Below are 25982 nucleotides of genomic sequence, written 5' to 3'. Positions count from 1 at the left end.
AAATCTCGTTTACTCCTCGGCCATTCTATTGGCTAAAAGGCCGTGGGAAGCTGCTACCGGTAGCCAATTGTAATGCACAATTGGCCCGCGAGGGCCAGGGGAACGCCTCAAGCTTCCTCAGTAGCCAATAGGGAAGAGGAACGGCCAAGCGCTTCCTGAGTTCGGGGGTCGGCCGAAGATGGCGGCCTCCAAAGGGGGTTGGTGCTTGTGCGAGTTGTTGAGGTGAGGAGCGGGTGCTGTGGGCTCGAAGGGCTACTTGTCGGGTGGTGACACTTGGCTATCCAGTGCAGCTAACGTTTGCGGGAGAAGGGCCACCCTTGTCATGGATGTAGGCTAATTTACTAGGATTTAGGGTATTTTCTCAGGCCAGTGAGCGGTTTTCCCCTCCCTGCGGGGTCTCTCAGGTTGGAGCAGACTGAGTCTAAAGACTCAGTTTACCGCAGTTTTTTCGCCTGTGGCTGAGGGGCGTTCCTTCCCTGTTTCAACTTTTTCTTTCTTTTCGCAGTCCAATAACTCTGTCATGGTACTTACATGTGCATTACTAATTTTCCCTTATGATTGAGCCGAGAGTGATTTTCCAATCTATCATGTTTCTCTCTTAGTTAAAGAAATCAATTTCCCTCCACTCCGTTTCTCTCTCTTTCTCTATCTCCCCCCAACTTTCGGTACTGAGAATTGAACCCAGGGACGCTTTGCCATCCATTGATTTAGTGTCTCTGTTGTAAAAATACTTATATGAAAATATTACCCTTATTGTAATACACATTATCGTTTCTTCCAAAGAAAAGTTAGGAAATAGAAAAGTAAAGGAATGCTACCATCTTGTGATAAACACTCTTAATATTTTGGTGAGAAAACACTTTTCTCCACCATTGTTATAATATTGTGATATAGTAAATGCCTTACTCTGCACTGATTAAACTGAAGACCTACTGTACGCTACTACCTAGTCAGGTTGAAAATTTATAATTAACACAATATATACCCGAATAGCAGTATGTGCATATTCTCAACAAAACTCTGGTATTTCTTTTTCATTTTTGTCCTACTTCAAGTTCTATAATTATTTAAAACATTCTGAATGGGAAAGTATATTCTCAGAATTTTCATGTTACCTACCTGCCTTATAAATGTCTGCTAAATGAGTGACTCACTATTGATTACAGCCACCTTTTTTTAAGCCTTTTGTCTAAATATGAGCAAACATTATTTAGTACTACATATTTTAATTATATGTAAATCCTAAAATGAATAATTCTAATGTGCGAGTACTGTATGGTGTTTAATAAATTTATTTATAGAAACTGTAAGTGTATCTTTGAAACTAACATACTCAAAGGACTGGCTTAATTTTAATTATTAGTATGATTCTGAATCTGATTTAAGTTAAATGGTTCAATTTGAAAGGCCTATATGTAAAACTGAACCATTTGAAGGAATTGTCATTAAAAAAAAAAAATCTTTAGATTCTCTGAGTCATTTACATTATAAGTAAAACAGGCTTTTGAAAGCTCTTCTTAGGGAAGCAGACTGTCCTATATAGAGTTGCTTTTGTGAACTCACACATTCCAACTCATATATTCTTAAAGTGGCAAGTAAGATTTGTCATTATTTAACATTTAATCATTTAAGGTTGTAGTTAAAAGTGTGGTTCATAGATCCATACAGATTCAAGATTCTTTCAGTAAGTCTTCAAGGTCAAAATTGTTTTTGTAATAATGTTAAAATAGCAATTGTTTTTTTCAGTATGTTGACATATATACTGATGGTACAAAAGTAACGGTGAGTAAAACTGCCCTAGTACAAATCAAGGCAGTGAATGCCAAACTGTAGTAGTTAGTCCTTGTGTTTTTTAGCACTTGCAAAACCCAGTTTTAATTAGGAATATCAGTGATGAACTGAGAGCCATGGCACATGCCTATAATCCCAGGAACTCAAGAGGCTGAAGCAGGAGGATTACAGGTTTGAGGCCAGCAATTTGGTAAGGCCTTAAGCAATTTAGCAAGACCCTGTCTCAAAATAAAAAGTTAGAAAAAAGTCTGGGATCCAACTCTGTGGAAAAGTGCCCCTGTGGAAAAGTACTAGTACCAAAGAAAAAGAAAAAAAAATCTTTGATTAAATAGTAAAAGTTATGAGTTTTGTTAAATCATAACCCTTGAATACATATATCTTTAATATTGTATATAACAAAATGGGGGTGGGGGGACACATAAAGCACCTCTGTACTGCTAAATGGTGGCTGTCTCAAGGAAAATCAGTTTGTTACCTAATCATCTAAGCTGCATGCTGAATTAGACACTTTATGGGAGACCATTTTTACTTGAAAGATGGACAGATAAACTACCAAGTCACAATGCTACAAAATGGAGAAGTAAAAGATCCACTGAATCCTGGGTTCAAATAATCCTCCTATCAGCCTCTTGAGTAAGGTGGGACCCCAGATGCAGGCCTCTTTGCCTAGAATTTTCAAAAAACAAAAAAGTAGGAGGGGTGGGTCTTGGGTAGAATGTCTGAGATCCTAGGTTGAATCTCCAGCACCATAAAAGTATTTCAAGTATTTTGTTAGCAGGCTTGCAAACTACAAAAATTTTCTTTGCTACCAATACATAAAGTAAATATGTAAAAATTTTTTTAAAATATGGGCATCAGATGAATTTTCACCTTTTCCTTCTTATTTCAGGTTGTTTTATTCATTATTCTTCCCTGGGCTAATTGTATGTGGAGCTTTATGTATATGTTTGGTCATTGTCCTTTGGGGACTCAGATTACTGCTACAGAGAAAGAAAAAGTCAGTGTCAGCCAGCAAAAATGGGAAAAATCCAATAGTGATTGCATTTTTTCATCCATACTGCAATGCTGGTGGAGGAGGGGAAAGAGTTCTATGGTGTGCCTTGAGAACCCTGCAGAAAAAGTAAGTATTCATCATGTTTAGCAAATTTTCTATATTGTTGCCACTTCTAGAAAAAATATTACTCAGAAATTCCTTTCTCTTGTACCTTATTCACAGCCAGGAATTTCTTTTTTAAACTGTTCTTTAATAAGAGAATTTTTCTCTCATTTGCTCACTTGCTTCATACAGTCCTGTTGAATTTTAAACCAGTGCCCCCAACATGCCTATGATAGAGGCTGAAGTGGGAAGATTGCTTGAGCCCAGAAGTTGGAGGCTGGCCTAGACAATGTAGACCTTGTCTCAAAAAAAATCTAAGCCAGAAACAATGGCATATGCCTGTAATCCCAGCAATTTGGGAGACTGAGGCAAAAGGATCACAAGGCACTTGAGGGTGGAGGTAAAGTGTGTGCTTAGCATGCACAAGACTCTGGGTTTAATACCCAGCACCAAATAAATGGAGAAATAAAGGCATTAATCTCATTATGAGGCCCCCTCCTTTTGGGGGAGGTAGCAGTACTGGGTATCAAACCCTGAACCTTGTACATGCCAGTACCAGAGAGAAAGAGAGAGAGAGAGAGAGAGAGAGAGAGAGAGAAAGTATCTTTGATGAAACAATAAAGGTTGTGAATTTTATTAATTCAGAATCCTTGAGTAACTCTACCACTGAGTTCCATCCCCAGCAGCCCCTTCCTCTTAATATCACTATATCGAGGAGTCATTTTCAACACATGAATTTGGAGGGGATGCAAATATTCAAACCATAGCACATGTTCTTATTTGAAGAACCAGCATTTTAGTCTTTGGGCAGTAGACAACTCAGGAAAGGGTATAGTCAGCAGTTCAAATGCAATGAATGAAAAACAGTGGAAAGCAATTTTTAGTATTAAAATGAGCTTAAGATTATAAGAAAACTTTTTGCTTGATTTGAACCTAAATAAATGACATTCTTAACTATTATATTCTATTCTAGGTATCCTAAAGCAGTATATGTTGTTTATACTGGTGATGTTAATGTCAGTGGTCAACAGATACTAGAAGGTGCTTTCAGAAGATTTAACATCAGGTTAACTTGCCCAGTGCAATTTGTTTTCTTAAAGAAACGCTACCTTGTGGAAGATTCACAGTATCCTCACTTTACACTGCTTGGCCAAAGTCTAGGATCCATTTTTCTTGGCTGGGAAGCTCTGATGCAGTGTGTTCCTGATGTTTACATTGATTCAATGGGCTATGCCTTCACACTCCCTCTGTTTAAGTATATAGGGGGTTGCCGAGTTGGAAGCTATGTTCATTATCCCACTATCAGCACTGACATGCTCTCTGTAGTGAAGAATCAAAATGTTGGATTTAATAATGCAACCTTCATTACCAAGAATCCTTTTCTCAGCAAAGTAAAGCTGATCTACTACTATTTGTTTGCTTTTATTTATGGACTTGTTGGTTCTTGCAGTGATGTAGTCATGGTCAATTCTTCTTGGACACTAAACCATATTCTCTCACTGTGGAAGGTTGGGAATTGCACTAATATTGTTTATCCGCCTTGCAATGTGCAGACATTTCTGGATATTCCCTTACATGAGAAAAAAATGACCCCAGGACATATGTTGGTTTCCATTGGCCAATTCAGGCCTGAAAAAAATCATCCGTTGCAAATCAAAGCTTTTGCAAAATTGCTGGATAAGAAACTAGCTGAGTCACCTTCTTCACTTAAACTTGTCCTCATTGGAGGTTGTCGTAACAAAGATGATGAACTTAGAGTAAACCAACTGAGAAGACTGTCTGAGGATTTAGGAGTTCAAGAACATGTGGAATTTAAAATAAACATTCCATTTGATGAGTTAAAGAATTATTTGTCTGGAGCAACAATTGGTCTGCATACCATGTGGAATGAGCATTTTGGAATTGGTAAGTTTGTCTTTTAAACAACTTATTTGGTGCCACTTACTTTGCAGGTAACTGTGTTGAGGTTTTTAGAAGTATGATCTAGTTTAATCTTCTCCAGAACCCTGTTTGATAGGTATTATTATTATTCCTGTTTACAGATGAGGAAACCCAGGTGCAGAGGTTTAGAAACTGCTAAATTCAGTCACACAGGAAGTGGTAGGGCCTGGATTCTCACCCAGATAACTACTGCTCTTTTCTTTCCCCATCTAAACTCACCTACCTACAGACTCCTAGACCCTACCCTAATCCTGTTAACAACCAAATTAGAAACTGGACAGGGCCCTCTGGACAGGTATTTCAATATAGCTGCCTGGTAATTCTGTTGTACATCAAAACCTTAGACCCTCTGTTTCCATATGGATTCTCATAGTAATTCTTTGTGTCTTTTATTGATTCTACACTCATTATTGAAATGGCCTCTCCTCCTTTGCTGCCATATCCCATCCTAAGTATTCCATTTAAATCTCCTTGCCCTTTATTGTTTCTTGTTTATTCTAGCACAGATTGCTACCTCTATGCTGACTTCATGTTAAGCACACTACTTGAGTGTAAGACCAAGTACTGCTTTGTGCCTAATTTGGTTTAGCATATTTTTTTCAAATGCCTACCTTGTACCTCACAAAACTGTTAAGGGAAAAATAGGACAACATGCAAGTGAAGTTTCTTATACCAAAATCATAACTTAATTTTTTACACATTGTTTTAAATCCCTAGTTAGTAGCACGATACTAAACTGAGAAATTCAGCAGGAACTTGTTGACATAACCTTATTCACAGGATATGGCTTCCTGTGCTTCCTTTCACTTATAATCTGTGCCAGGTATACTCTGGTGGGTGCTAAGAATATTACCAAAAAACACCTAACACACTCATAGGAGCAGAGAATGGTAGCCAAAAAAAGTACTGTGACACCCAAGCTGGGGCCTGGACAATAATTAGAACTTGTGCAGCCCAAAGGGGAGCATATCCAGCAAAGGCAGCAACACTGCCACAAGAGTGACAGCAGAATCATCACCAGGCACATTCAAGGGACTAAGAGTCCAACCTAGCCCAGTGTGAAGGAAACCGGGCAGGACAGCAGAGGTAATCTGGGCCAGGTCCAACCATTGGGAAAGGATTGAAGAATATTTTGTGGGGAGGAGGCAGTACTGAGGATGGGACTTAAGGCCTCACATGCTACGTCAGTGCTCTACCACAAGCTCCCCAGCCCAGAATGGAAGCATTTCAATTACCGCATTTAAAAGCTTCTGTTTCTTAAAGCCCACTATGGCTGCAGTGTGGGGAGTGTGGGAAGGATGAGGGCGAGCAGGAAGCTGAGCTGGGCTACTACAGCAACCCAGGCAGCGGGTCTGGCCATCTGAACTTGGTAGGCAAGCCTACTTGAGAGAGATTCTGAGGGAGTACTGGACTGGGTGGTTAGCTAAATATGTTAAATGAGGGAGCAGGCAGACTCAAATGACTTCCTGGGCTTGGGCAACCGTGGGGATGGTGTTGGCTTTCCCTGCAGGGAACCCAGGAGCAGGGCACTTGGTAAGCCAAGTCTCCAGTGAGTGGGGTTTGAGTCAGCTATGGGACATGTAAGTCCTTGTACCCTGTAGGTCATTGTAAATATGGGCCTGAAGGCGACGTGAGACCTGATGTGGAAGTGTGGAGTGAGGGGTCGTCCTTATCCAGGTGGTTATTGAAGCCTTGCAGATGTGGGTAAAGTGTGCAAGAAGAGCCTCTCAGCCAAGTGCTGTGAATAGGAGCAGTTAAGGAGTGAGCAGAAGAGGGGCCAGCAAAAAGGAGAATATGAGTTGGGGAAAACAGGCAGAGTGCAGTGCTTTGGAGCCCATGGAAGACAGTGTTTCAGGAAGAAGGGAAAGGGCAACAGAGTCCCATGCTGCCTAGATGCTGGGAAAGGTAAGAAAGTCATTGTGCACCTGGGACAGACTAGTTTCAGGGGAGAAGGGGAAGCAAAAGCCATATTGTGCTGAGTTGAGCATTAGTTAAAGGTGAGCAAGTGGAGTTCATGCAGACCACACTTCAGTTTATCTGTGAAAGAAGGTGAAAGAGATCAATAACTAGGGAAAATGTCTCAAGAAAACTTTGTGTGCCTTCCCTGAGACCCAGGTGCTCATTCCTGACTCTGCTTCCGCCCTTATTTAACACATGCAGTTACCATCCTGTTTTTATGATTTCCAACTAACTTAAATGCTGATAGAGAAGGACCAGGAGAGCCAGATATGATGATGTATGCCTGTAAATCCAGTGAGTGGGGCAGGAGGATTACAAGTTCAAGGCCACCCTCAGCAACTTAGCAAGGTCCTAAACAACTTAATGAGACCCAGTCTCAAAAAATAAAAAAATGTTCTGGGAATGCAGTTCATTGAAAAGTATCCTGGGTTTGGATTTACTCCCCAGTACAAAGAAAAAGATGAAGAGGTGGAAGATCATGGAGGGAAGAAATGAATTGATTAGATTTAGGTCTAAGAGAAAGGGTGAAAGGAAGTTTGCTGCCCTTCAACAACCTATGAGGTGCTGAATGCCGCTCTGCAGGGACTTCACAGCTGTAGAAGAAGCAGTTGGAACGACTGAGCTTCTTTCCTGTGCACCTGGGATGATACCAGCTCTGTGCCATCCTTCAGAGGAGTGATCACTTAAATCATTTTCTGAAGGGCTTCTCTCCAAGAATATAGCTAAAAAACAGCTGCCTGAGGTACTTTATACCCTCACCTGTATCATTTGATAAACACTAACCACAACTTCTGTTTAGTTCAAAACTGCTCTTTGACACAGTAGTATCAAATACACCAGAAATTCAGGCATTAACATGAGCACCGGCAGCAGTACGCATCACTGAGGTAGTTTACATTTTTCTGTTTTCTGCTAGTAACGCAATTTGAACTCTTAAACTTTTGCTTTTGATATCTTTTCACTCCTTTTATCTTTCTGATACCTGCTAATATTCTACCATCTTGCTAACATTATTTAGACATTTGTCTTATGCAGTATACTTACTTTTTATAGAATATTTTTATAGACTTCTAACTACTTACCTGTTTTAAGAATGAAGCAGCATTATTGTGAAGCTTTTAGAACTAAAAAATTTTAAATTTTTTTTTTCTTTTCTTTTTCTTTTTTTTTGTTTTGGTACCAGGGATGGAACCCAGGAACACTTAACCACTGAGCCATGTCCCCAGCTCTTTTTGTATTTTATTTAGAGAGAGGGTCTTGCTAAGTTGCTGAGGGCCTTGCTAAGTTGCTGAGGCTGGCTTTGAACTCACAATCCTCCTGGCTCAACCTCCCAAGCCACTAGAATTATAGGTGTGCATAACCGTGTCTGGTTAAATTATTTTATTTTGCACCATGGCAGTTAAATGATCAAATTTATAGACATATAGACATTTAATTAAATTTGTCATTGAGTCTCTTGACATTTCTGAAGGTTTCTACTCATCATTGTTCTTTTTTTTATTAGTTGTTCAAAACATTACATAGCTCTTGACATATCATATTTCATACATTTGATTCAAGTGGGTTATGAACTCCCATTTTTCCCCCGTATACAGATTGCAGAAGAGCAGGGAGGAAGAGCATGAGAAGAAGATTAACATTAAACAGGGACGAGAGGTGGGAGGGAAAGGGAGAGAGAAGGGAAATTACATGGAAATGGAAGGAGACCCTCATCATTGTTCTTACAAACACACTCTAAAACTTAAAGGATGGCTGAGTAGCATGGCAGCTACTCAGGAGGCTGAGGCAGGAGGATCATAAGTTCAAGACCAACCTGGGCAACTTGGCAAAACCCCTGTCTTAAAATAAAAAGGACTAGGGATGGACTGGGGTTGTGGCTCAGTGGTAGAGCACTCCTCTGGCATTTTTGAGGCACTGGGTTCAATCCTTAGCACCACATAAAAATAAATAAATAAATAAATAAATAAGAATAAAGGGATTGGGTCCATCTACAACTAAAAAAAAATTTTAAAAAAAAGGACTGGAGATGTAGCTATGTGGTAGAGTGTTTGCCTAGTATGTGTGAGGTCCTGGGTTCTAAGCTGAGTACTACAAAACCAACAACCAACCTAAAAGAATGTGTGTGTTTTTTTTCCCCTCCTCAGGTGTTGTGGAGTGTATGGCAGCTGGCACAATTATACTCGCACACAATTCAGGGGGCCCAAAGCTTGACATTGTTGTCCCTCATGAAGGAGATATAACTGGATTTCTGGCTGAGAGTGAAGAAGGCTATGCTGAAACTATGGCTCATATTCTTTCCCTGTCTGCTGAAAGGAGACTCCAAATCAGAAAAAATGCTCGTGAATCCATAAGGAGATTTTCTGATCAGGAGTTTGAAGTGACATTCCTATCATCTGTGGAGAAGCTATTTAAATAGTGCCACATCTGTATAAATTAAAGATATTTTATATAAAATGGTTGGACTAGGGATGTAGCTCAGTGATAGAGCATGGTATGTACAGACCCTAGTTTCAGTCTCTAGCACCAAAAAATATCATAAATGCCTTCATAAGTAAATATTTTTCTAAACTCACTCCCTGTTATAATAAAGTCAGCCTGAGCAGTGTTCTCAGCAGTGTATATAGACACGGTATTTATTTCAATGAAAAAAGGCAAAATTACCGAAATGGAAAGGTAATCTTATATAGCTTTTTATATTTAATTCTGATGTAATCTATATCTTTTACATTCAATTTTTCAAGTTAGCAAACAGGAAAGAAAAAAATTTAATGCTGTGAATTAAATATAGGGCAAGTGATCTACCAAGGTACATTCCCACATCCCCAAAATTCTGGTACATTTAAATTCTAAGCAAATTATGCATGACCTTTTTAAATGCATCTAGTGATTTTCATAAAAGAAAAAATAGGTGGGCATGGTGGTACATACCTGTAATCCAAGTGACTTGGGAGGCTAAGGCAGGAGAATCCTAAGTTTGAGACCAGCCTCAACAACTTAGCAAAGCCCCAGGCAACTTAGACCCTGTCTCCAAAAAAAGAGGGCTGGGGATGTGGCTCAGTAGTTAAGCATCCGTGGGTCCAATCCCTAGTATCAAAAGAAACTTGAAGCAGGCTTATCTAATCATGTTCCCAAAGTATATATAGTCAAGAGATTCCAGTGTGTGTGGAAGCATGTGGGGATCAAGTTACTACTACCAATATTTTCCATAACTAGGTTTTTGTGAAAGGTGCTTTTTGTTTAGTGCTGTGATAGCATATATCTCTGGGTGTCTCCTCATCTCTCAGCAGTTCCACATCTTAAGCTAAAAGTCAAGAGAATATAAAGATAAGTTGTTTGTTTTTACATCATGATGGTGTAATGCACAGAGCTGTTGACAGAGTGTCTATGATCAGCATCATGCATTAAAAGTGGCATTTTGAAAACAGGACTGGAGTAGCAGTTGTCATACCTGGGCCAGCTTCATAATGATAAAATGTAAATTCATCATCATTTACAGTGTATGGCCTCCTCCTACTAAAGCTGCACCTTAATCTTTCTGAGTTTCAGATTTTTAATCTATAATCTGGGTTTGTTAATACCTGTCCTCACTACCTTTTAGATTACCTTTTAGAGGTAGTGCCACTGAGAGGGAGTGAAACTTCTTTGAAAATTTTGAAAGTTACTTTAAAGGCAAGAACCTATAGTAAATATATTTTATAATCTTGTCTTTTACTAGTGCATTATAATTGTATGTGGATCCTTGGTCTCTACACTGGTAGCTAGGAATTAGTATAAATTTAATTTGACTTCTGTCCTGAATAACTAGCATGGAAAAGCAAATAAGTGTGCAGATATGGCTATAAAGACCTACAACTGTTGGTATTTTCTGCATATGTAATTCCTTCTAGTTCACTGAGTTGACCTTCCCTTTACAGTCTTTTTACATTTATGTTCGAATCATTTGAAAGAGGTATATTATTCCTTTGCAGTCTCAAATATTCATCTATCCACTTATTTTTTACTGGAGTTATGTTGATTCATCTGCAGCCCATCTTTATTGTCAGATTAAAAAGCAATAAAACTGTTCCAGATGCCATGCACCAACAGAACTTTTGTGGTGAAGGTGATTTAGTTTTTACAAAGAATGTAAATTGTAGTTGGGAAATTCTGCAAATTCTTCAGTCCAGCTTTCTCCTATTTTCAACTTCATAGACAAGAACAATTTAAGTCTAAAAAACGTAATAGACTCCTTCAGTGTCACAAAGCTGTTTAATGAAAGCATCAGTAATATCCCAGTGTTCTGACTTTCAACCTTTCAATGCTTATCTTATAGCTAGTCTTTGAGGTAAGATTTTTGCTATTCCTCAGCCTATCCATCAACACAAAATTATGGAACTAAAGATAAATTGAAATAAACAGAGTATAAGTAGAGGTTGGAGTGAAGGAAAAGAAGATTCTGGAATTCCTTAAACATTTTTAACTTTCTTCAAAATGACTTTTATGAATCACAAATGTAAAAAAAATTATTTGCATATATGTTCATTTTCAGTTTTTCTTATCTGATATAGTATATGTTGGGGTTTTTTTGTTGTTGTTTGTTTTCTGAGTGACTTACTATGAAGTATCCAAGTGGTATGTCTGTCTGGGGAACTTCTGGGTGATATTAATTCTTCTAAGACTTCCCTTCTGAGTAGCCCAAACATGCTGTTTTAAACCCACAGCAATGGGGATTTACATTCCTATTTCCAACTGTGCACTATAGAATATATGTTTCATAGCCTTTGTACCTAATTATGATTTAGATTAATAGATGCAAAATGTATTTGTATCTAAATATAACTTAAAGCAGTGATTTTTCACTCTCTTAGGTATTTTTCCCAATACAGTGCCTTTTATATCTTTCATGTAGTCTCCCAATTTAATTATTATTGTTCCACACGCCAAGAAATTCCTTTTTTTTTTTTTTTTTTTTTGTACTGGGGATTGAACCCAGCACTTTACCACCACTGAGCTACATCCCTAGCCCTGTCACTAAGTTGCTGAGAGTCTTGCTAAGTTGCTGTGCCTGGCCTTGAACTTGCAGTCCTCCAGCCTCAGCCTTCTGAGCTGCTGGAACTACAGGCATGCACCACTGCACCTGGCTAGACTTTGTTTTTAATAAATATTTCAGACATACCAAAAACTGCAGAGCTTCATACACTTGAGGGTTTTTTTTGTTTGGTTAGTGGTTTTGGTGCTGGGGATTTAACCCAAGCCCACACTTTACCACTGAGCTATATACCTAGCCCTCATATACTTTAATAATTTCCAGGGTATTTTATAGGGCAATCTTATAGGCAACATTATGAGATAAAGTCCAGTATGTTTATCATTGCTTTCAGAATATTTGTGTTTAATTATGTAAATGTACCCTTGTTGAGAGCCACACCTGAAGGGGCCCCAGCAAACTTCCAGCTGCCAGCTGATGATTGGCTCACAGCGGCCCCCAGCAAACTTCTAGCTGCCAACTGATTGGCTCCTCTGCAGTAATGCTCATTGGGCTGTTTCCCCCCCTTTCAGACCAAGGAGCTGCTCATTGGGGGACTTTTTTCCGCTCTGCCCACGCGCCCCAGCCAATCAGTCTCAAGAGCAGGAGGAGTGGGGGAGGTTGAGAGGCTTGTGGGAAGCCGGTGGTGGGAGTTGGGCTCTGAGGGTTTTTCCTGAGGAGCTGTGTGGTGTGGTGTGTATGTTCTAAAAATAAAGTTCATTTCTTTTGACAAGTGGCTCCTGAATTGTGCCCAGCCAGACTGCAGCATACCCTAAACTCCAAGACTGAAATAGTATGTCTGTGCCATGTCAATGAGTATGAAAGAAAAGTTAACTTTTGTTGCAAAACTACAAGCTATATAGGTGTCTAGAAGCTAATTGGTCTCTGTAATTTACCCCTGCTCTCCATTGCTCCTCTGCTAACTCTCTTTTCCCATCTTAGAAAAATAGATTAGCATCAGTTCTAATATCTTAGTGGTCTGTGCTCACATGGACTACTGTAAAAGTTACAAGGCACTTAGAAGAGAGATCACAGGATCTAGGTGCCCTTCAAGAGATGACTGGATAAAGAAAATGTGGTATATATACACACAATGGAGTAGTACTCAGCCGTAAAGAAGAATGAAATTATGGCATTTTCATGTAAATGGATGGAACTGGAGACTATCATATTCAGTGAAATACGCCAGTCCCAAAAAAACCAAAGGCCAGATGTTCTCTCTTTTGTGTGGATGCTAAGGCATTGGGTGGGGGTATACAAGTTTATTAGATTAGACATTAGAATGAAAGGATGGGAATAGGAAAAACAGTAGAATGAATTGGACTTAACTTTTCCTGTGTTCATATATGAGTATATGACCAGTGAAACTCTACATCATGTACAACCACAAGAATGGGAAGTTATACTGCATGTATGTATGATATGTCAAAATGCACTCTACTGTCATACATAAAAAGAACAAATTTTCTAAAAAAGAGAAGGGAAGTTGCTGGGTTTATGTACTTATTGGCACCATTTAAAGGATAATTGGTTTGGTGACTATCATACATAGCTAACAAAAGCTGATTTTCCTAATAAAATGTATTCTAAAAACAAGCAGATGCAGGTCTGATCAAACAGTTTCTGTTCAGTAGCTGGAGCCAAGCCTAAAATCAGAGCAAAGTCCATCAACTGCCCCTAAAGAACACAATGTAGGGAATGTGTTTAAATGGTAAGATGAATTAGGGGCTGAAACAGGTTGAAAACCCTTGCCGATAATATGTATTTACCCCAATGAATACTTGCAGTGTATGTATGTATATGTGTGTGTATATATATATATATGTCTATATATATATATACACACTGATATATGTGTGTATACACACACACACACACACACACACACTGATATGCTTATTCTTAAACTTTTTTCTTTCTTCTGCCTTTCATTGACTTGGTCTTTGGATTTTTAGGAATCATTTTGCTTCTCATGCTTTCACATTCCATTCAAAATTGGGGTTACATGCAGATTCTAGCAGATTTACTATATCTGAACTAGTCATGTCTTGAAAGTAAATAAACATGTATGGCAACCACTAGCAGAGCTGTAGAATTAATGATGCTCCAATCTCTCAGGACCACTTGTTACCCAGTTTGAAATAAACATAATGTTGAGAACTTTTTAATTTCAGCCTCATGATATACACATACTAAGCACCTCCCTAAACAAGTAGAATGTAACTGTACAAAGTTGAAAGAACAGTCCCTCAAATATCACCAGGAACTAAACACTGGACATATCCCAGGTGAGTGACTCCTGATACTTGCATTCCCCACATTTAGTGAAAAATAGACAAATGCAAATACTAAGCAGATCTTAGAAATAATCTGAAAAACTCTTCCTCATCTTTTCTTTCTTGGTCCAACAACATACCAACCAATGCACCATTTTAGTTTTAGTATAGAGCAGATATTTCAGATGGAATTCTAAAAATCTAGCCATCTTGTCCATCCTTCAGCAGATATATATCTAGTATTTAAATTAAATATATCTAATTCTAGGAACATGTTTAACACTGGAATTAATATGATACAATTTCCAGTTTCCTGCCTCAAAAAGTTTACAGTTTTAACAAGAAATGTATTAGCAGTTATTTATTCATTCAAGAAACATGTATGTACTAGGCTAAGAATTTTATACAAAAAAGACCATTGTGAGATATAAAGACCATGCCAAGCACAGTGGCACACACCTGTAATCCCAGTGCTCGGGAGGCTGAGACCAGAGGATCACAAGTTTGAGTCCAGCCTCAATTTAGCAAGACCTGTCTCAAAATTTTTAAAAGGGTTTAGGAATCTAGCTCAGTAGGAGAGCACACACTTGAAGTTTATAACCTATACACTTAAAACTACTAAAAACTCAATAAAAGTTATTTAGTATATAATTAATATAACATGTCTTTTTCCTCTTGTTCGCTGACAGAAGACCAACATAGCAAGAATTACATTAGAATTACGTTAGAATTTAATTCCCTCTGCCACCTCAATTTCCCTTTGCTAGGTTAACAACATATTCACAAATTCCAGAGACGAGGACGTGACGTCTTCTAGAGGAGGGCTTTGAGTTGCATTATTCTGCCTAGCACATACATTATCTCAAATATTTCTTAATAGAAATTTTAAAGTATTGGTACCAGTACCATGCTGTTTTTGTTACTATTGCTCTGTAATATAGTTTGAAGTCTGGTATCGCTATACCGCCTGATTCACACTTCCTGCTTCGTATTGCTTTTGCTATTCTGGGTCTTTTATTTTTCCATATGAATTTCATGATTGCTTTATCTATTTCTACAAGAAATGCCATTGGGATTTTATACAAAACTACATATAAGAGGTTGTGAGGGGAATGGGAAAATAAAGAAGGAGAGAAATGAATTACAGTAGATGGGGTAGAGAGAGAAGATAGGAGGGGAGGGGAGGGGGGATAGTAGAGGATAGGAAAGGTAGCAGAATATAACAGTTACTAGTATGGCATTATGCAAAAATGTGAATGTGTAACTGATATGATTCTGCAATCTGTCTTTGGGGTAAAAATGGGAGTTCATAACTCACTTGAAGCCTATGTATGAAATATGATATGTCAGGAGCTTTGTAATGTTTTGAACAACCAATAAAAAAAAAGAAATTTTAAAGTAAAGGTATTAATTAATAGAAAGTTCTATTATCTAAATTGAAATAAAAATAAGTGCTTGGGATAACTGGAAAATTCTTAACAAATAAATGAATATTTTTTATTTGTACCCAAACAGATACTACAGTAAATAGATGCTAATTTACTATTTAAGACAAAGGCCATCAGTCCCCAACATCACAAAAAAGAAAAAAGAAAGAAAAAGTATAATAATCACACTTGTATATTTTGACTGGCTGCTGATGTTCCTTTGTCTTCATCAATAATGCAAATTCAGTCATTAGTTGGACTAGAAACAGCCTCCAAACCTTCATTTAATTCTTCAGATTTCAGCATGCTAATCCTTTCTCTTTCTCCTGGTTTTTCAACATCCTTAAAGGAACTGGAAACCTCTTCCCTTTTTACTTCTTTGGAAGTAGTGAGTTTTTCTAGGGATTCTACTACTTCGTTTCTCAACTCATCTTCAGACTCTTCAAAATTTCTGAAATAATAAACAGTAAAATAAAACAAATCAACATTGTGTTATAAAAGCACTAATATGAAAACTAGTTTCCCAGGGCTGGGGTTGTGGCTCAGCAGTAGAATGCTTGCCTAGCACATGCAAGGCCCTGGGTTCCATCCTCAGCACCACATAAAAAGAAAAATAAAGATTAAGAAAAAAAAAACTAGTTTCCCTTTTCATTGCCTACTCCAAATTGAATAATATGAAAGTTGCATTTCGCTCAGGTAATAAATTACTTATTGTATCAGTTTGGATTTCCTAAGGGTGACAACCAACCAACATTGGGAGAACCAGTCCTCTGGTGGATTTGCATTCAATAACCATTACTGTATCTATTAGTATCCACCACAACTATGATGAAGAGGAGAGGAAGAGAAAGAAACAACACAAAATAAAACTTCTGTACATATTAGTTCCTGGTACACATAGGCCAGTCCCTGACCTTGGGAACTATCACACACTACATTTCATTTAAATACTAATAGCTTAAGGTAGACATTCTTATCAAATTATAGATAAGAAATTGGGGCTTGGGAGAGGTTGAAAAACATGCACGGGGTTTCAGCATCATTTTATGACACTAGGCTAAGAATTTTATATAAAAAGGCCATCATAGGATATAAAGAGCATAGTCGGCATGGTGGCATACACCTATAAACCCAGTGACTAAGAAGGCTGAGGCAGGAGGATCGCAAGTTCAAGGCCAGCCTCAGCACTTAGCAATACCCCCATCCCAAAATAAAGATTTTAAAAGGGCATGGGAATGTAGCTCATTCAGAGGCACCACAGTCACTCACTACATAACAATGTCTCTGTCAATGATGGACTGCATATGCAACAGTGGTCCCACGAGATTAGAGTGGAGCTGAGAAATTCCTTTGGCCTCGGAATCATGTTACATGTCTGTGGTGTTGCTGGTGTATATATTTACTACAAAAGGTGTGACACATATAATACTTAATAATGATGATATAAAACTATATATATATATATCTGATATAATGATATAATAATCTTGTTAATACTTGATACTGACAAGTAACTATGCTACTGGGTTGTGAATTTACTGTACTTTTTATCATATATCATTTACTGTGTTACCCTGTCAGCAGCCTTATATATCTCTTGTTTACTGCATCTCTTGATGGCATCAAGGGGCCAGGTTGAGTAACCTCAAGTGACCTTCACCGACCTTCACCTCAGGGTTGTGTAACTGCACTTCATCATGTTTGCACAAAGATGAAATCGCCCAACAGCACGTATTTCCCAGAGCTGCCCGTCAGTAAGTGACCCATGACTGTAGTCAGCAGAGCCAGGAATTGAAATTGTATGGAAGACTGCAACACCAAGGTTTTTAGAAAGGGAAAGAATAGGAGACCAAGAAAATAACCTTGAAGAACGCTAATATTTCAGCAGCAGGTGAAGGAGACAGAGCTGGTAAGAGCCAAGAATAAGAGTAAGGAAGCCAAGGGGAAGCCAGAGGAGATGAGGGTTGAGAAATGATGTCCCGCCTGGGTGATACGGTAACAGACCACCTCTGGGAGCATATTCCAGAACAGTGCCAGGCAGCAGGGGCCAATGTACAATGGACTGAGAAAGCAAGGGGACAAGAAGGTGGTGACAATGAGCAGGAAAGAAGGGAAGCAGGACTCTGTGAATACAGAGAAGTTCCAGGGCTGGGAAACTCTGGTGACTCCACCTATAAACCGCACAGTGTCTTGTGAAGTCTGTATCAGGCACTGTCGCAGGATGAGAGCAGGATGGTCAGGAGTGGGCGTGCAAGGATGAGGGTTCACACTAGCTGTGCCACAGGGAAGGACACTGACCAGGCAAGGGATTGTGAGGTATTGCAAAGGACTCCACTGAAACCAGAGACCACAAATTTAACATGAATCCTTAAATAAGGAGGGATCCATAAATTTGACAGCTCCCACTTATCAAGTTATCATTCTCAGGTATGTGGTTTACAAAAGATTTCCCCTTTGTCTTCGTTCCTTTATAATTTAAAGTGTGGGGGCTGGGGTTGTGGCTCAGTGATAGAGCGCTTGCCTAGCACATGCGAGGCCCTGGGTTCGGTCCTCAGCACCACATAAAAGTAAATAAATAAAACAAAGGTATTGTGTCCATGTACAACTAAAAAATTTTTTAAAATAATTTAAAGTGTGAAGAATCTAGGTATGGGTTTCTTTTCATCATTACTGCTTGGTAATTGTTTTATTTCCCATATCTGATGATTCATGTGCTCAATGATGATGAAAAGTGAGGCTGGGGTATACTCAGTGGTACAGTACTTGCTTAGGATGTGTAAGGCCCTGGTTCAATCCCCAGCACTGCAGAAACAAAATCATTTAATCAAATAAAAATTGCAAAAAAGTTCACAGTTATCATTGCTTTAAATATTGCTTTTTCGGGGCTGGGGATGTGGCTCAAGCGGTAGTGCGCTCGCCTGGCATGCGTGCGGCCCAGGTTCAATCCTCAGCACCACATACAAACAAAGATATTGTGTCCGCCAATAACTAAAAAATAAATAAATATTTAAAAATAAATAAATAAATAAATATTGCTTTTTTTCCTCACTCTCTTCTTTGAGAACTCTTTTTTCACATATATTGGACCTTCATGCCTCTTAACATTCTTTCACATTTTTCATAAAATTATAAGTTGTATTTTGTTATAAACTTGCATGTTGACAATGTGTGTGCCGGACTACTACGCAGTGTGCTCTTTGCCTTTGCTTTTCCGCTGAGCTCCACTCACTCCATCATGGAGGTTCATCTCAACTGATGCCTGCAGATCCAGCTCCCTTTAACTGACAGTTACTCCATCTCTGAATGGACCACTGCAGCAGAGCCTGCCATCTATTCCCACTCAAACCTGACCGTACTTGTTGAGGGCCACAGCCCGAGTTGGGATGACGCATGGCATTTTTGCCAGAAGTAGTGGTTGAGAGGTGACGCCAGCAAGCCATTAAGATGATGACTTTTGAGTTCTTGCGGAGTTCCCGTTGAGTTCCAGTTGAGTTCCAGTTGAGCTCTCGCAGGGATTCCTGAAGAGTTCCCATTGGTTGGGGAAGTGCCGGAGGAGGGACTTCCAGTTGGTGGTTCCTGGAGGAGCTGCGTGGCGTTCCCGGGGAGCATGTGTGGAGTGTGCTGGTGGAGTTCAGAAATAAAGTTTGTTCCTCTTGAGTGGCTCGTGATTTGTGCCCAGCCAGACTGTGGCACGTACTGGACATAAGCTGCATTGGATCAAGTCCATCTGATGCCATTGTCAACCTCTTATTCTGTCTACACCTTGACCTACAGCTGGGCCTACAGCTGCCTTGCTGGGCTCCATAGATGGCAGTGATGTGAGGGACAGAAGAAGGACTCTGTAGAGAGACGAACACTAGACTGAGCCTTGCTGCAGAACCCAGCTGTCTTTTCACATGAGGATGCTGTTGTGTGATAGAGAAATGAGCCTCTTGGCTTTAAGGGAATCCTGGCTCACCAGCTAATACAACTACACTGCATTCCCATTCAGAGGGACATTGTGGTCTCCCTGTCATCTGGCAATTCATGTCCTCCTGCGTATCTCCTTGGGCACATGGTATGAGGAGCTGGAGAACGGATAATGTGGAATCGTGAGTGTTCAGTTTCCAATTCATGTCCTGCACTCACCCCCAGGAAAAGCCAGTCTTTCCCAGCACCTTGAAGCACTTTGTGTAGTCACTCTTGCCATATCTGGGTGTTTTGATGTGAATTCCCCAGTTGCTAATGAGGGCTGTCTAGCTTCATGTCTTGCCCTGGGCTCTCCTTCAGTGATCATTCATGGACTTTGCATGGCTTTCCACGGGGTGACTTCTTTGTGTGTATTCTTCATTTTATGGACCTATCCTTTGTTGTTTATTTTGGTTGCAACTTCTCTGAGCTGTGTATCATCAGATGTAAGTCTTCTAATGCAGGCTCTTTATTTCTTTTTTATTTTTTTGTTGGTTCTTTTTAGGTGTATATAATGTGGAGTGTGTTTTGACATATTCATGGAGTTTAACTTATTCTAAATAGGATCCCATTCTTGTGGTTGAACATGATGTGGAATTACACTGGTTGTGTATTCATATATGAACACAGGAAAGTTATGTCCAATTCATTCTGTCTTTCTTCTTCCTATCCCCCCTCCCTTCCCTTCATTTGCCTTTGTCTAATCTAGTGAAATTCTATTCTTCCCTCCCCTCCCCCTTATTGTGTGTTAGAGAGAACATTCAGTCTTTGGATTTGGGGAATTGCTTATTTCACTTCAAATGATATTCTCCAGTTCCATCAATTTACCAGCTGATTTTAAGTCCTTTGGGTATATATCAAGGAGTTGGATAAATGGGTCAAATGGTGGTGAGGCTCTTTATTTCTTAAGAGAGAAAAATAACCATTCCTTTCTTTTGTGGTGGCTCAACTGTTTGTCCTATTGATATTTTTCTTCTTCTCTTTAAAAGTATTTATTTTTCCTATATATATGATTCAAGTTTATTTGGTCCTTTTAGTGATCTAATAGTTTTATATCTTATTGCTGTAGAAAACTTTTTTCCTCAGACCTGTCTTCCATTTATTAATTCCTTCATTAACTATATCTATTCATGTATTTGTTTATTTGTTGAATTTTGGGTTTTTGTCTTTTTATGGTGCTGGGGATGGAACCTAGGGTCTTCAGATTGCTAGGCAAGCACTCTATCACAGAGCTATAACTTCCCAGCCCCTGGGGCTTAAATTTTAATTTCTACCTAGAGAATTTTTTCTATTTCAAGAAGTTCTAGTTAGTTAATTATCAAAATTTTTCCTGTGGTTTGAATGTTTGCATCCCCCTAAAATTCAGAACCCAAACCTCCAATGTGATAGTTTTAAGAGATAGGGCCTTTAAGAAGTGATGAGGTCATGAAGGTAAAGCCCCAATGAATGGGATTAGTGCTTTTATAAAAGAGACCTGGGGCAGCTCATTGACCTCCACCATGTGAGGGCACAACTAAAAGGTGTTATCTATGATCCCCAAAGCCAGCCCCGACCAGATATCGAATCTGCTGAATGCCTCATCTTGGATTTACTGACACCTAGGACAGTATGTAAGTATCTGCATTTGTAAGTTACCTGATCCAAGGTATTTTGTTATAGCAGTCCAGACAAGGCAATTTTCCTGTTCTTCATTGAGGGATTGTTTTTTTTTTTCTCTTGTTTTTTTTTTGTTGTTGGTAGTGGTGGTGCAGGGGACTGAATCCCAGGTTCTTGTGCATGCTAAGCAGGCACTCTACCACTGAGCTACATCTCCAGCCTCCTAATTATTTTAATTGAATGATTTTAAATGTTTAGTATTAAAATCTTCATAGGATAATTATATTATCTGAATTTTGTATGGTCTTAATCAACTTGTGTTACTATTTTCTCTAGCAGATTCCAAGTTTCTGCTTTGTTGGTTGAGAAAGGGTTTTGTGATACCGCCCCCCAGGCTGGCCTTGAACTGCTGGGTTCAAGGAATCTTCCCACCTCAGCCTCCCAAGTAGCTGGGGCTATAGGCCTGTGCTACTGTGCTAGATTCTATTTTTAAATTTTAAATTGTGAGTTCCTCTTCAGCAGAGCTTTGGTGGAAAAAAAAAATACAATGTTTATAACGCCAGAGTGGTTTTTGTTTTTGTTGTACCAGGGATTGAGCTCAGGGCCTCACACATTCTAGGTAAGTACTCTGCTGCTAAACTACATCCCCAGTCCTTTTTGTTTTTTATTTTGAGACAGGGTTTGGCTAAATTGCTCAGGCTAGTCTCAAACTTGCAATCCTCCTGCCTCAGCTTTCTGAGTACCTGGTCTGTACCACTGTACCCAGCTCTAGAGTGTTTTATATTTACTTCTTTTAGAGATACCAGGAGTATTACTATTCCTTAATGTCAGTTTTAATGTTAGTTTCTCAAGATTTTTTTTTTCCTACCAAGGATTGAACTCAGAACCTCACTCATGCTAGACAGGCATTCTACCACTGAGCTATATTTCCAGCCCCAGTTTTAGTCTCTCAATGAAAATGTCTCCCAACCATCCAAGCATTGTGATTCAAACTCCAAACCCGAGTGAAGTCAAATCCATGGTTGTATGGCCTACTTACGTATCATCATCAGAGCCTGGTTCCAGTTGTTCCTCATCTACTTCAATGCCAGAGGACATTCTCACCTTCCCCTCTTCTTCTTTAGGAAGCCATTGTTTTAATGTTCCTACTGTTAACGAAATGACAGCAAAATTAAAGCAGCTCAGCCTATACACTTGATGAGCAATATACAACAAAAACCCTACAGTTGTATATTGAACCATGAACCTTTAATCATCTCCATTTAAACAGAATAAGAGCCAGGCGCAGTGGCACACACCTGTCATCCCAGTTACTCAGGAGACTGGGCAGAAGGATCACAAGCTCAAGGCCAGCTTGACAACTTAGTGAGACCCTGTCTCAAAAAAAGAGAGAAAAAAAAGAAGAGCTAAGGGGCTGTGTAGATCTCTCTGTCCCCTACCATGACAAGTATATGGAAAGATGTTCCATATCATTTATCATCAGAGAAATTAAAATCAAAACCACAGTGAAATATTACCTCATCTCCATTTGGATGACCCCATTAAAAAGCAGAAATGAACATGTGTCTGTGAGGATGTGGAAATATTAGAACTTTTGTGCACTGTTGGTGGCATTGTAAAATGATGCAGCTGCTATGGGAAACAGTCAAAAGCCTAAAAATAGAACTACCACATGATCCAGCTCTCCTACTTGGGTGTAATATCATTGGGGCTAAGAGAATCAGACCCCTTCAATATGGTAATTTGCTTTGGTTTTTTTTGGTGGGGGGGGATGCTACTCGTTTGACTTACAGGAAAAACTTGCCCATCCAGGTACAGGAGGAGACTCTGAAATTCCCTTTTATACCTTAAGAGCAGACTATGGCAGGGAACACAAATGTCGTCCTCCCTATCTGAAATCCCACTGAAGTCCCTTTGGTTTTCATAAGACCTCCCACACACACCTTTTTCCCCCTTTTTTCTCTCTAGTTTTCATATATGAAAGAAAACACACAACCCTTGATTTTCTGAGTTTGGCTTGGTTTGCTTAACATAATGTTCTCAAGTTCCATCCATTTTCCTGAAAATTACATAATTTCATTTTTTATGGCTGAATAAAATCTCTATTTTGTTTTATTTTTTGTTTATTTATTTTTGCAGTACTGAGGACTGAACCCAGGGCCTTGCATATGCTAGACAAGCACTCTCCCAGTGAACTGCATCCCCAGCCCGTAAAACCACTATTTTAAAATCTATAATTTAGCTGTAATCCCTGCAGCTCAGGAGGTGAGGCAGGAGGATTGCGAGTTCAAAGCCAACCTCAGCAATTTCATGAGTCCCTAAGCAACTCAGAGAGACCCTGTCTCTAAATAAATTTTTTTTAAAAAAAGCTATAATTTATTACATTTAGGTAACTTTCTAGACATTTTACATGCATTATCTCATTTAATATTTAAAACGATTCATTGAAGTTGACATTTCCATAACTCTGATTTTACAAATGAAGAAATGGAAGATAAGACTAGTTATCTTATTGGCAGCAGGAGAGCCAGAAGTTATTCCCATTCTGTCTAAGTACAGTGTCCACTCGTAACAATTATTCAGTACTGCCTGCCAATATACTGCAAACAGGCTGAAGGTAAGCTCAGCGGTGTGTCTCAGTGTGTCTCAGCATTTGCAAGGTCCTGGGTTTGATCCCCCCACACCAACAAGATTCTCTTGCAAGGAGTAAAACCCATGAAAAATAACTTTTATGGTATTATAAAAGTAAATGTATGTAGTTAAAAATTAAGTGCATACCAGGCTCTCCTTCACTGACAGAAAATGAGCTACTATTTCTCTTTCATTCACACTCAATATCCTTTAAAAATTTTTTTAATTTTTTTTAGTTATAGATGGACACAGTGCCTTTATTTACTTATTTATTTTATGTGGTACTGAGAATCAAGCTCAGTGCCTCACATGTGCTAAGCAAGTGCTCTACCACTGACCCACAACCCCAGTACCTCTAAAATTTTACAAAAGGAATTTATACCATCATAGTATAAAAATCATAAAACAGTCAAAGGATACAAGTATAGGTAATGATATTTGTGTATTGATGGAGAAGAAATGGCTTAGTAATAAATCTAAAAAGCAATAAATAATAAGCCTTTTAAGCAGGAAGATCATATAAACCCAGAAGTTTGAAGCCAGTCTGGGCACCATGTAAGACTCCAGATCAAAAAAAAAAAAAAAAAAGAGCAAAATCTTGCCAAAAATTGAAGACAAAACAAAACAAACTACATCCAGAAGAATTTTATTGCCAAAGGATAGTCATGAGTCCCCCTGCAAAACAGTCAGACATAAACTGTCTCTCTCAGGTAAAGCTAAGCAATACTAGATCATCAGCTTCAGAGCTGCTGGCACTTGGCGTCAGCTGTCAGCTGGTTATGTTAAAGAAAATGATGCCACTGTCCTTGGAAGTTCATGTCATTTGTTAATAGTATTTGGGATTCGCTTAGACAAAACAAATTGGCTCCTAAAAAGGATGGATCTCCTCTCAATCTCCTCTCCAGGTTGAAGGAATCGTTATCCACTTTCTGTACCTACAAATCTTTGACAAAATTTCTCAGGGAACTGTTATGTAGTTAAAAATTAAGTGCATACCAGGCTCTCCTTCATTGGCAGAAAATGAGCTGCTTGTAAGAGGTGCTGCTGCCAAAGCATCCATTAAAGTCCCTGGTGCTTCCTGCTGCCACTGCTTCCTATTTTCTGAAGCACCTTCAGTCACAATAACTTGGCCATCTAAAGAGGAAACCATTATTAAAAATAAAAATGCTTTTTATTTGAGTTTTTATGAAGTCACAGAATATTAGAACCTTAGATTAATTTCACCCCTTATTTTTTAAATAAAAAAACTATAGAAACATAGCTGATGGGTAGAAGAGTCTTTTTAGTGGGGGGTTGTAAACTGTCTTTTTGTTGTGATAAAAATTCTAATCTAGCCGGGCATGGTGGTGCATGCCTATAATCCCAGCAGCTCAGGAGGCTGAGACTAGAGGATCCTGAGTTCAAAGCCAGCCTCAACAATGCTGAGGCACTAAGCAACTCAGTGAGACCCCGTCTCTAAATAAAATGCAAAATAGGGCTGGGGATGTGGCTCATTAGTCGAGTGCCCTTGAGTTCAATCCCTGGTACAAAAAAAAAAAAAAATCTATTTGCTTATTTTAAGTTGCACTTTCAATGTCTTGTTAGATCAGTTGTCTTATCAAATAGTCAATAGTCAATTCACTTACATTTACTTCAGTGGATATACACTCATCCCTTCGTACCCAAGAGGGATTGGTTTTAGGCCCCAAGGTTATAAAAATCTGCAGAGTTCAAGTGCCTTATATAATGGTACAGTATTTGCACAGGACCTATGCAAATCCTCCCATATACTTTAAATCATCTCTAGATGACTTAAAATACCTAATATGATATAAATAGTTGTTATACTTTATTGTTTAGGGAATAATGACAAGAAAAATAGTTTGTATGTGTTCAGTATAGATCAGGATTTTTTCTGAATAGTTTTCTTCTGAGGTTAGTTGAATCTGAGGACATAGAAAGCTAACTATACTTACATATTTCAATTTACAGCACAGTTTAAATTTTAGGTCTCTCTCAGTGCCATGTAATCAAGAGGAACACAGGAAATAAGTAATAAAAATCTTTACTGCCTACGAAGATAACTCCCGGTGGTTGCTGTGAACCTCTCCTAAGTAAAGGCTACATCAGAACCTCAAAAATGAATGCAGGAATTGGGCTGAAAATATCATTAAGTCCAAAACATTTCACACATGTAAGTAGCACATTGTTTACAAAGCAATTATATGTGCATCTCTGCACTGTGAACTCTCTAAATCTCCTAGGAAAAGCTACTCTTTTACTAAACAATTTTATTGGTGAAAAAAATGACCTGCCATAGAATTACAAGGAAA

At 38.8% G+C, this 25982-nt stretch overlaps 2 protein-coding genes across 5 annotated transcripts in view; one reads left to right on the top strand and one right to left on the bottom strand.

The window, feature by feature from the left end:
- Window positions 1-177: 177 nt before the first annotated feature.
- On the top strand, window positions 178-25706 carry Alg11 (ALG11 alpha-1,2-mannosyltransferase). 3 transcript variants are annotated; one of them, XM_026381854.2, is made up of 4 exons: window positions 178-222; window positions 2681-2911; window positions 3861-4792; window positions 25642-25706. In XM_026381854.2, exons 1-4 carry the CDS (start codon window positions 179-181, stop codon window positions 25656-25658), a joined length of 1224 nt encoding a protein of 407 aa, XP_026237639.2. In that variant the 5' UTR covers window position 178; the 3' UTR covers window positions 25659-25706. The 3 variants fall into 3 exon arrangements, with proteins under 3 accessions (XP_026237639.2, XP_026237637.2, XP_026237638.2); XM_026381852.2 differs by lacking the exon at window positions 25642-25706 and adding an exon at window positions 8932-11639; XM_026381853.2 differs by lacking the exon at window positions 25642-25706 and adding an exon at window positions 7235-7276.
- Window positions 15709-25982, bottom strand: part of Nek5 (NIMA related kinase 5) — a 52551-nt gene continuing 42277 nt past the window's right edge. Inside the window, exons 16-18 of one of the 2 annotated variants that reach the window (XM_026381851.2) lie at window positions 24667-24804; window positions 22079-22184; window positions 15709-15946 (exon numbers count right to left, since the gene is read on the bottom strand). In XM_026381851.2, the coding sequence (XP_026237636.2) occupies window positions 15739-15946; window positions 22079-22184; window positions 24667-24804 (452 nt within the window). In that variant the 3' untranslated portion in view covers window positions 15709-15738. Of the gene's footprint in view, window positions 15947-22078; window positions 22188-24666; window positions 24805-25982 lie in introns of both variants that reach the window. The other variant, XM_077792443.1, reaches the window with a different exon arrangement.

Source organism: Urocitellus parryii, chromosome 2 (genome assembly GCF_045843805.1).
Source record: "Urocitellus parryii isolate mUroPar1 chromosome 2, mUroPar1.hap1, whole genome shotgun sequence".
Lineage (NCBI taxonomy): Eukaryota > Metazoa > Chordata > Mammalia > Rodentia > Sciuridae > Urocitellus > Urocitellus parryii.
Note: the sequence above shows the minus strand (reverse complement) of the source record. Positions and strands in the feature narration are given on the sequence as shown.